Source organism: Vanellus vanellus (assembly GCF_965231255.1).
Source record: "Vanellus vanellus genome assembly, chromosome: 3".
NCBI lineage: Eukaryota > Metazoa > Chordata > Aves > Charadriiformes > Charadriidae > Vanellus > Vanellus vanellus.
Genome location: NC_138907.1, coordinates 87,544,061 through 87,555,163, shown reverse-complemented (window position 1 = coordinate 87,555,163; position 11,103 = coordinate 87,544,061). Strand labels below are relative to the sequence as shown.

General features: G+C 44.6%; 1 protein-coding gene across 1 annotated transcript; it reads left to right on the top strand.

Annotated features, from left to right (window-relative positions):
• Positions 1 to 250: 250 nt before the first annotated feature.
• Positions 251 to 8,206, top strand: GJA10 (gap junction protein alpha 10; the record flags this gene model as incomplete). The annotated part of the gene is made up of 2 exons (XM_082480737.1): positions 251 to 1,694; positions 8,139 to 8,206. The coding sequence occupies exons 1-2, from the start codon at positions 305 to 307 to the stop codon at positions 8,204 to 8,206; spliced, it is 1,458 nt and encodes a 485-aa protein (XP_082336863.1). The 5' UTR covers positions 251 to 304.
• Positions 8,207 to 11,103: the final 2,897 nt, after the last annotated feature.

Sequence of the window (11,103 nt, the reverse complement as noted above, 5' to 3'; positions counted from 1 at the left end):
GGAAGAAAATAGTGTAAAACTGTAGGCAGTTAAGAAGAACTGTGGTTTACAGCTGAAATCAATCTCTCTCAAGCTTAAAATAATCTCACATTTGCATCTTTCACCAGTAATCATAAAGTCTGCCTTCATTTAAAGACCCATTAAGTAGAAAATAATGATGAACTTCTTAGAACTCTCCTGCTATCAGAAGAATGTATATGAAGTATCATTATTTAAAAAAAAAGGCCATTTCCAAAAGAAATCTAGTATTATAGTAAAATAATGTGGGGTGTTTTTTTTGTATTTCAGATATGAACTTCTGACCATGGGGGACTGGAACCTGTTAGGCAGCATCCTTGAAGAAGTGCACATCCACTCCACCATAGTTGGCAAAATCTGGCTCACAATCCTGTTCATATTCCGGATGCTGGTGCTTGGAGTGGCTGCCGAAGATGTCTGGGATGATGAGCAGTCCGAGTTCATCTGTAACACGGAGCAACCTGGCTGCAGCAATATCTGTTATGATAAAGCCTTCCCCATCTCTTTGATCAGATACTGGGTGCTGCAGATCATCTTTGTCTCTTCTCCATCCCTAGTTTACATGGGCCATGCGCTCTACAGATTAAGGGCTCTTGAGAAAGAGCGACAGAAGAGGAAAGCCCACCTGCGGGCTCAGCTAGAAGACCTGGAGCCCATGCCTGAGGAACACAGGAGAGTGGAGAGGGAACTGCGTAAGCTGGAGGAACAGAAGAAAGTGAATAAGGCACCCCTGAGAGGGTCCCTGCTGCGCACCTATGTCCTACATATCCTGACCCGTTCAGTGGTGGAAGTGGGCTTTATGATAGGTCAGTATCTTTTATACGGGTTTCACATGTCCCCCCTTTACAAATGCACTCGCCCCCCTTGCCCTAACACGGTGGATTGTTTTGTGTCCCGACCCACAGAGAAGACCATCTTTATGGTTTTCATGAACAGCATCGCCGCGGTCTCCCTCTTCCTCAACATCCTAGAGATCGCCCACCTGGGCCTCAAGAAGATCCAGAAGAGCCTCTGTGGGCAGCCCCGGCGGCCGGTGGGCCCCGCCGAGGAGGAGGCCAGCCTCTACAACTCCAAGAAGAGCTCCGTGGTGCCGCCGGTCTGCCCGCCCGGCGACGGCTCTCCGCCGCGCCCCGCCACCGCCCCACCGCCGCCCCACGTTCCTGCCACCGCTCCCGCCACCGCTCCCGCTCCTGTTTCGGTAGCGCCACCGCCCCGCCAGCACCGCGGACAGCTCCGCGGCGCGCCACCGCCCCGCCGCCGGCACAGCGCGGCTCAGCACCACGGACAGCAGCCGCCGCCCTCCTCCAGCAGCGAGGAGGCGCCGCGGGCGGCGGCGGGCGGTGGCCCCGGGGCGGCGGCGGGTGGGGGGGCGGCCGCATCCCGGCGGGGACCCCGCAAGCACAGCCGGGTGAGCATCTGTCGCGACGTGGAGGAGGAACGCGGCGACTCTCCGGACAGCGGGCACTGCCCGGGTACCCGCAAGTCCAGCTTCCTCTCCCGCGTCCTCACCGGCAGCCGGGCGGGCAGCGACAGCGAGAGCGCCGCTTCCCGCGGCGGCTCCGGCCCCGTCTCCGGCTCCGTCTCCGGGTCGGAGGAGAAGCGCCGGGAGCAGGAGGGCAGCCCGCCCATCAGCCCGCCGCCGGCCGCCGCCACGGGACGCCGCGTGTCGATGGCAAGTAGCGCCCCGGGGCAGCCGGCGGGAGGGGGGCGGCGGGGGGTCCCGGGCGAGGAAGGCGCCCTCGCTGCCTGTCCCGGCCCCGGGGAGGAGGGGGCGAGCCAGGGGTCAAGGAGGCTTGGGCAGGACTTCTGACACAGCCCTAATGCCTCGCATCCTCCAGGTCAAGCCGAGCTCCTGCACGCTTGGTCCCCTTCTACGGTGAAAGCAAAAACATCAGTAATGGAATTACTGAGTCCTGAGGACGCCTAAGTCACCGAATCTCAGCTTCTTTATACTCATCATCCCAATTGGCTCGAAGAGGACTGTCCCAGGGAAAACTTGTTTAGCTCCAGCCTGCTTGACACTGTAAGAAAGAGAAGTCTTTAGTTTGCTGAGTTCAATGGCTCAGCTTCTCTCAGCTTCAGGGGTTTTTCTCCCAGAGGCAACCACTGAGTTAATTGCTTAATGAACAAATCAAAAGATCTACATATAAAACACCAAATAATTGCAGTGCCAAAGTCAATGACTACAGAATTGCACTTTCAGCAGCTGTTCCTATTCTTTGGCTACACACTTTAAAGTGTAAGTGTTGATAAGAGATACAGTTCTTGCATTCAAGAACCAACGGGGCTTTTTTTAGAGTAATTTGAATTCTGATTGCCCCAAATCGTAGGACTTGTCCTCTGAGAGCAAAAAAGCTCCTTTACAAATGCTTGCAGGAACAAACCCTTAAATACCTTTTTATAGGGCATGTAATAAACAGAAGATTACTTCACACAATGCTCAAAGTTATAGATTCTGTTCATTTTTTTTCTCACTCTTTCTAAAAATAAATACTTTTCTGAAATACAAAAAGAACAAAACCAACCAAACAAAAAACTTCAAATCTTTTGTGGTAAGAAGCAGAAGGGACTTTCACACATTGCTCATCAAAAAACTGTGGATTCCAGTTTTCATAGGGTTATAGTTTCTACAATATATAGTCAGCATAAGCCATGTTCAGTTGTCACTTAGATGCAGTTTGACAACTTTTCACTCTGATGTTTCTAATACAGGGAGAGGGGCCTACAGTCCAACCTGTCGATCTGCTGTTTTTTGATACTCAGATGAGAAGGCTCTTTAAAAAAGTGAAGTGCAAAAAGTTATTAAAGCAAGACAGAATTTCAGTAGCACCCTGTTGAGAACTCGCAGAAGTTGCCTGGCAGCTTTTACTGTTTAATGACGATGACACAATCTTCCAGGGGAGATCTTGCAGAGAAATATAGTCAGTTTGTGAAGCAATGTCATTGCTCTTGAAAGTAACAGTCTTCTGGCATGCTGCATTTGGGGATCATTATATATGAGACTGGTACTACCATTTTAAAATGTGGTTCAAGTAGGAATGTTACCTGTTGCTTCCTGCTTACAGCACATGATATTTTAAAGTGAAAGTGCTTCTATATATAATTGAGTCAATATTTTGGCACATGCACTTTATTGCTAGCATTACTAAGGCATTTTACGAATACCAATTTCAATACAAAAATATGCTGGTGCATCATAAAAATGTTGAATCTGGGTATTAAAGCTTGTATATCCTTCTGATCTGTATTTCCCAGTTCCTATATTCACTATTCAGTCTTGGTTGTCAAAGGCACTCAGCGTTGATTTGGTTGGACTTCCAGGAGACAGTCATCATGTATTAATGTTTTGACAGAAGGAAAATATGTGTGATTAGATTTACCTGTGTTACAGGAGCATTCAAAAATCAGTTATGCTATTAAAAAAAAATACTTAAAAGGAATTGCTTTTAAAAAAATTCCAACTGAAGCACAAAAAAGAATCTGCCATGCCTGATTAATAGTGACTTCTTGCAACAGTAATGCAGAGAAAGGACAGACACTTTTTAACATAAAAATGAATCCACATGCACAAACATTTTCTAAAGAGCCAAAATACAGTCTGTTCTAACATGGATCTTACTAAGCTAAGCGGGGTAGCCAAACGAACGGAGCAAAACCATAGTGGAATTCTCACTGTTCTTCAATTTTCTTTGGTAACTTTCCCAAACTATATCATCTTTAGTTCCACAGTGGTTTGAATGTTTTCTCTTTCCCTTCATCCACACCATTCTGCCAGAATCTGTCTGTAGCATTCTTTGCAGTAGCTCAATGAGAGAGAAGTATCAACTCAATATTGAAAATACCACTTTCTATACCTCGACAACAATCCTCGCAACCTCCAGTCAAACACATACCTGTGCTTGTGGTAAGATGCAACAGACACCTGCAGGACAACTGCAGCTGCCCACAACCACCGTAACTTTCTTAGCTGAAAGAAAATCTCAAAGCTACACAGACCCAATCCATCCGATACTGCAAGAGTCTGCATAGAAGTCAACCACATCCTGTGAGTCATGGCATTGAAAGCGCCAAACACATCTAACTGTACAGTTATGGATGCTTGACTTTTAGGCAGTGATGAGATTTTTTGAGCAATATTATCAATGCCATTTCCACACCAAACTTGAGTCTCTAACAGATAACTGATGATTATTAGGGACAACTAAATGTTGTGAAAGTTACTTCTAATAATGTATTGCACCCTCTTGGTGGTGGACAGTAGCTGGCCAGGTCACAATCAAGTGATTTATTCCAAAGAAGTACAAAACGGTATCAAAGTCTCAGCTGTAACAAATGCCTCAAAGACAACAGGAAATTCTTTTTAGGACTTCCTCTTTGGAGGAAAGGTTGCTTTGGACCCTTGAATCCTTCACTGTAAACCCTCATGAAACAGCTCAATAGGATATTGAATGCAAAATGCATGTTTGGCATGAGGATTCCTCAACTTTTCAGACTTCAGTTCAAACCAGGCCAGCTATATATATATAAGAAGAAATGCCCTTCCCACTGTACAGACCAACTGTGTTTGGCTACAATGCAAACCAACAAGGCTATTTAAAACTTCCTCATCCTGAATTGGTGGAAGTGAAGAGCCATTTCTTCATTTCATGTCAAACCGTGGCATAAAAACTTGAAAAAATATTTATGCTCCAACTCTTTAGTTTTACACCCAAAACACTCACTCTTCGTACTCTATTCAGTTTCATGGTCACTGCATTGTCCAAAGTTATCCATTATTTAGATTGGGAAGCAAAAATGAGAGGCAAAAATCTTGAAAAACTTATTAGGCTAAAGGCTTCTTAAGAGAATCCAATCCATTGGGGAAAAATATCTTTTCCTTCAGCCACTGCTGGTCAGACTTTAGATCTATTAGGTTCTGAGGACAAACCACCAAAACGGGATCTTCATCACATCGCACATGTCAAAGCACAGGAGGAGAGAGTCACTACATGACATGAAGGTAATTGCTAAATGATTTCAGTCCACCTCAACACAGTGACAAGAGCATCACCAACTATATGGGTGAGCTAATCTCAACTTGATGGAGACCTGGGATAAATAACTTTACAAAACTCTACATCAACAGGGGAATTCAGCATCTGTGTACAGCCGAAAACAGGCTATCTGCTAAGCCTCCGAAAGCTCGGTACTGAGGAACGCAGTCAGTGTGCTTTGAAGTGAGAGCGAACAATTTGTTCACTGATAACTGTCTCCAAGCTAATAATTTCCAAGGCTGACTTAGAGGATACATCTTAGAGAATATATAGTATCTTATCTTCTAAGAGGTATCGTGGGTAGACACAGAGTTCTGCCCTAAGTTTTGCATCTCTTGCCACATTTTAACTTTTATTTAAGGGGAGATACAGCTATGGAGCAAAGGGGCACCTTCTGCTTGCCAGCCTCCCTTAAATGGCTGCTTTTCACACGTAACTCAGTGAAAAGAGCTGCACTGAATGTAGTGCAACTACAGTCAGAAATGACAACGGGGATTCAGAGACATACAAAGGTGTGCAGGAATTATGTTGCTGTCAATAGGATTCTGCACATGAATGACATTACGAGAAACCCCCCCTGTAATTTGCAGCAGTCAGGCCCTTGGCTGGTGCATGATACATTTTTAAGTCTGATAAAATTAATAGGCTGATGCAGTCAAAGGTCAGTATATAACTAGTACAGATACAGTCTGCAGCCTCTTGAAAATAGGCAGGGCCAGGAATCACAGCCTATAGTATGTGTCTATCTCTCCGAGCATTGCACTAAGGGGTATTGTCTCACTGCCTGTCGTGCCCAAGGCTGCGTGAAGCCATTGGGACCACGAAACGACTCACTTTTTCTCTCTCGGGGGACAAAAATAAGAGATCCGAGTACTCCAACTGAACAATTAGAGAGCGAGAGATTTTTATTTCCAAAGTCGCCCTTTGCCAGAACCAAGCAGTACTCCTCATCAGCTGTTTTCTACAAATCAAAGGAACGACTGCCGAACACCAGAAAGCTCAGTGGAGTGTGGTCACAGCCTGGCGTTGCATCCCCAGAGCAGCGCAGGGTCAATCACTATTCAACAGCTGAACGCAAACCTTTCTGCAAAAGCGGGAGGCTGTGTGTTATTACGTTGCTAGCTGCGTTTGAAGTCTTTTGCTAGCTGCGTCTCTCCCCGCCTTTCTAAAGCAGAGGACTCCAGTTGCGCGCTACCTGAGCACGTCCCGCATCGGTTCTTTTTGGCCTAGATATAATAGTTGTATAAAGTGATAATAGTTATATAAAAAATCCTAAGGTGTGCTCTAAAACCTATGAGTTTTAATTTGGTTAGTTGGGAGTATCCGCACTAGATTGGCAACTCTTCCCATGAAGGCGCCATCTTTCAGATGTCTTGGAACTACATTATCACATTTGCACCCCAAGCCTTAACCTGTATTGAGAGACCTACTGTGCTAGTCCTCTTGCTAGAGTACCCAAGAGGATGGGGAAACGACGTTGTCTAATGGTCTTGTTTCTTCATTGAGCCAAGATAAGTTCCTGGAATCACACACACAAAAATTGGAAGTCATTAGAAGATTTATAATATTCTTAGCAATGTTTTAGCTGAACCACTCTCCTGAGAAACCAAAATTACTAGATCAGGCTTTTCAGAAAGAACTAGACATTTTAGGCACTCAAGGCTTTTTTTTCAAGAAGTGCTGAGTTTTCCTCACCCTCACATCTATTCCTTATTCTTTAGCTTACCCTCTCCTCCAGAGAGCCCTGTGCTTTCAGTGTCATTTCTTTAAGTCTATATTTTTGGCTACAAAGTAATCAGTGTATCTTTAAAAGCAAAGCCCCCTCCTCGTGATGAATGAGGGGGATAAAGCTGATAATGAAGCAGCTGGTAAAGCTGATACTCTCAGCTCACAGAATTGGACTGAGATAGGGTTGCTGATTTTATTCATTTGCAGAAAAGAAAGTCTCTGGGGCTGAAATCCTGTCTCTGCCAAAGTTGGGGAAATTTTACAATTCACTGGGTCCGGTTTCCCTCACTGCATTGCTTTTTTATTTCTCTGCGCTGTTCAATTCCTTTTCTACTTCTCAATTCTCCATTCAGCTTTGAGCCTTTTACCCAGTGGGAAAATAGTCCGTGGTGAGCAGGATGTGAAAGAGAGAGCTGCTATTCAGCCTGAATGCTTGCAGTCTTCTCCAGAACAAGGCGTGTTTACTCACCCTTTCAACAACACTTGAGGAATAAATATCCACTCATTTAATTAGCTGCTCACCCGCTCTCGCTCCTGGGGCTGGGAACAGTTTGATAAGAGTGAATGTACATCGAAATAACAAAACTAATAACTGCAGAGGAGTTATTTAGACAGCTGAGCTCCAGCAGGAATATCTACTGGTGGGATAAGGGACTGGTAAAACCCAGTGTTCCTCTAGGATTTTTGAGAATCCTTAAAGGTATTCACATTTACACCTGTTGATTACTGCTGGTTTTGTACAGTTTTTCTATGCAAACATCTCTTAAAAACCCCCAAGATTAAATTCCACAGTAGCTGTATTTTATTCTGCCCCGGAGCACTCAGGAGAAGCTTGTGATGATGACAACCAGTGTACCAATTATTCTGCAAAAGCCACTTGGTCACCCACAGGTAACCGTTCACCAATTCCACAAACAGAGATAAACTTTGGGGCTCAGCAGCGGCTGACAAGTAATGAACCCCTCTGAGGATTTGTGCAGCAACAAATGGATAAGATGGATTTGAGAAAGTGGAACTCGCCTAATTGAGTCCATCTTTGTGTGCTTTTAAAGCAATCAAAAATATACAAAACCCCCTTAATATGTAAAGCAAGTCCTCTGGGATGGGTCCACTTATTTCAAGCAAGTTATTTCAGGGATTAATGTGTTTATTTTGGTTTAAAAGCAAGGTGTTCCCCCTCTCCCCACCCTCGCCCTAGCACCGAACAAAGCCCTACAAGGTATGTTGACAGCTAAACACCAGATTCCCACCTTGCCAACCACGTATGTGTTGGAACCTGGGTTAATTACTATGATAACATTTCTTGTTCTCCTTTAAGCCAATTCAGCTTCACCCTTTCTTTCTCTTATTGTCTTTCAGAGCATGCTCCTAGAACTATCATCTATCATGAAAAAGTAATGACATTCCGAGGAGAAGAAACAAACTAAGGGACTGAGCACAAACCGCCTTCAGCAGAGAGATAAAAAGCAGATTATCTGTTGCTATGCTCCCCTCTCCCGCCGCTGTAATGCTAAATTCATAATCCAGTTTAAGAAAGCAAACACTTGTTTTATTCCTCCTTTTTACACCAGTCCCGACAGTAGCCTACTCTGATTGCTGGTGTTAATGGGTAGCTCGCTCCACGACGCAAGATTTCTCTCGCGTAGACTGAGCCGGATCCGGTCAGTGCGTGCTGCCACTGCAGAAATAGCCTTGTGGCTTTGGGAGAACATTTTGGGATGTAGAGCTTGTTGTGCATGCCAGTAGCGTTCATATCAGAAACCAGCCCGATCCACAGACCTTCAAGGTAGGGGAAGGCCCAAGACACCTACAAGAAAGGGTTAGTTTGATTTGAAAGCAACCTGGAAGGCTACGTGGCCTCTATCTCCCCAGGCTTCAGCAGCCTATGAATAAAAGATGGAAGAAACGCACCAGGAATCTGAAGGGACAGGGAATTTAACAGAGATAAAAACCCAGCTGAAGAATACGCTGCTGCTCGTCTGCCTGTGCTAATAACGCAGTCCTCCAGCTCTGATAGAGTCTTTCCATGCTAATGTAGCCTCCTTGTAGCTAATACTTTTGGCTTCAAGTTTGAAACTAAGTAAAATCAGGCAATTTATTTTAAGTGCAAAACACCTGTACCTTTTTTTTGCAGTTTGCTATTCAAGACGATCTGCAAGGTATCACCGCAGGGTCACGAAAATCTTATTCCCTTCACTGTCTCATTAGTTCATGTAGAGGAATTGAAGGACAAGCAGAGCTAAAAAGAGCTCATTTTCAGTTTGCTAGGACAGACTTGCTCTGGAGGGTTGGATTTCTGGGTTTTATGCGGCCCAAGAAATCAGCCCTTCCACTTCTGTATCTGGAAAATAAAGCACCTTCCTCTGACTGTCCCTGACCCTGTTTCTGGCCACGTGCTTTTAGCCGCTTTTATTTGTCAAGCTTATCATTGCTCACATTTGCTATCACCTCAACGGCGAGCGATGCTTGGCACAAGCTTGTTCGCTATGCCAGTTTCCCCAAGCATAAAAATCCTCTCTGACTTGACAGCTCTAAGGCAAGGCTAGCAGAAAGCAGGACAGCAGGGGGAAAAAAAAAAAAAAAAAAAAAAAAAGAAGAGCCAAGCATAAGGATTGTTTGAGATTACAGTGGTTTTGTTCCAGTGCACATGATTTACATTTATATTCTGCCTCACTACAAACTCATTGACAGTTTGCCTGTGCATTTGTTTAGTATTTTAAAGCAAAAAAAAAAAAAAAAAAAAAAAAGGAAATATTTAAGATGGTGGCCATTAAGTGCCAGCAACAACTGATCAGGGATGGAGAAACAGCTTTGCTGAAGTACATTCTCTACTGGCAGGCTATGCGTAGATGCGGTGGATGCTACATCTGACAGATTTGAGGGGGTGGGAAGCTTTCTTCATGTATGCTCAACAGCAAGAGTCAGAAAACTGGCAAACTCTGGGAAGCAACATTTCTGGTTTTCTTCCATGAGAAATTTAAGATTGAAGAATCGCAGGCAACTGTCACTGCTGCAGACGGAGGAGGACGCAGCTTGTATCTCTAAGGACGGTGGCCCAGGGCACGCGATCTAGGGTCTCCTGCACAGTGATAAAAAAGCCTGGGGACCTCCCTCTAGCAGTTTGCCCTCCTCCCCGATCCCCACAGCAGCATCCCAGCAAGTGTGTGGACCAGGGTAAGACAACTGGACATTCCACTTCCCAGGTCTCCTCCTGCCAAGCTGTTGAGCAGGCTCTCTGGTTGCATCCAACCCGCGGCAAGAGGTGGCTGCCACCTGTTTGGGAGTCCCAGAGAGCAAACGCCCCCTGCTGGACCCCACACCCCGCTTGGGGCAACAGCATCCAAGGCTGTTACCATTTCTTCTTTCCTTTCTGGACCTTTTGCAGTTTAAGTGATAAAGGTCCATAGCACAAGTTTCTGCTTCAGAAAGGAACACTATCTATTTGGGTTACACAGGATTTTCAGCTTGCCTTTTTTTGGTTTTGTTTTTGTTTTGTTTGTTTTGTTTTGTTTCCAAGAAACCTCTTTCAATTTCTCTCAGGTTTTCTGTAAAGGGGAAATAACCCCCGACCTCTCCCCTTACCTCCCAACACGTACGCTGACACTTTAGAAGACCAAAACAAAGACTTAGCAGAATTGCCTTAAGTCAAGCACTAGGGGAACGGGTATAGATACAGCTTATTTGATCTTCCAAAACAACTTATTTCATCTTTTCATCTTTGCAATGAAATACCCTCGGCTGTTCCTGCAGCAGATCAAAGCTAACTGGATCCCTGGATCAAAGACGACTGGTGAATTAGCAATGGGACCACGTGAGGAGGTCTCTTCATCAGTCCAGAAATTCACCGGGCAGTATCAACCACATCCAAGCTACCCTCCCGCATCTCACCTACAGGCCGCGCGTTAACTGAGCACTGCAACATCAATTTCAGAGTCAAGACGAGGTGATTTACAATACATAATGATATGTCTTTATTTCATCAACAGAAATGGTGTCTAGACAAAATTCAGTTAACACTAGCAATTCAAATGAATGAAAAGGGTCGGGTGTTTTTTTTTCATTTTTGTTTTTCGCACAATACTGTATTTACAATGAGTAAATGACATTTTAAATTCATTAGTTCATAGCAATGCTTTCTTCCAAAAAGGTAAAAATTCTTAGTAACAGAGAGTAAGCATCAACAGCCACCTCATTTATTTATACAATAAAAATCACAAGAAACCACAGTCACCTAGAAAAAAAATAAAGACGAGCTTAAGAACTAGTACAATAAAATGATGCATTGAATTAAGTTACATTAATCGCATAGAATTTGTGTAAAAAG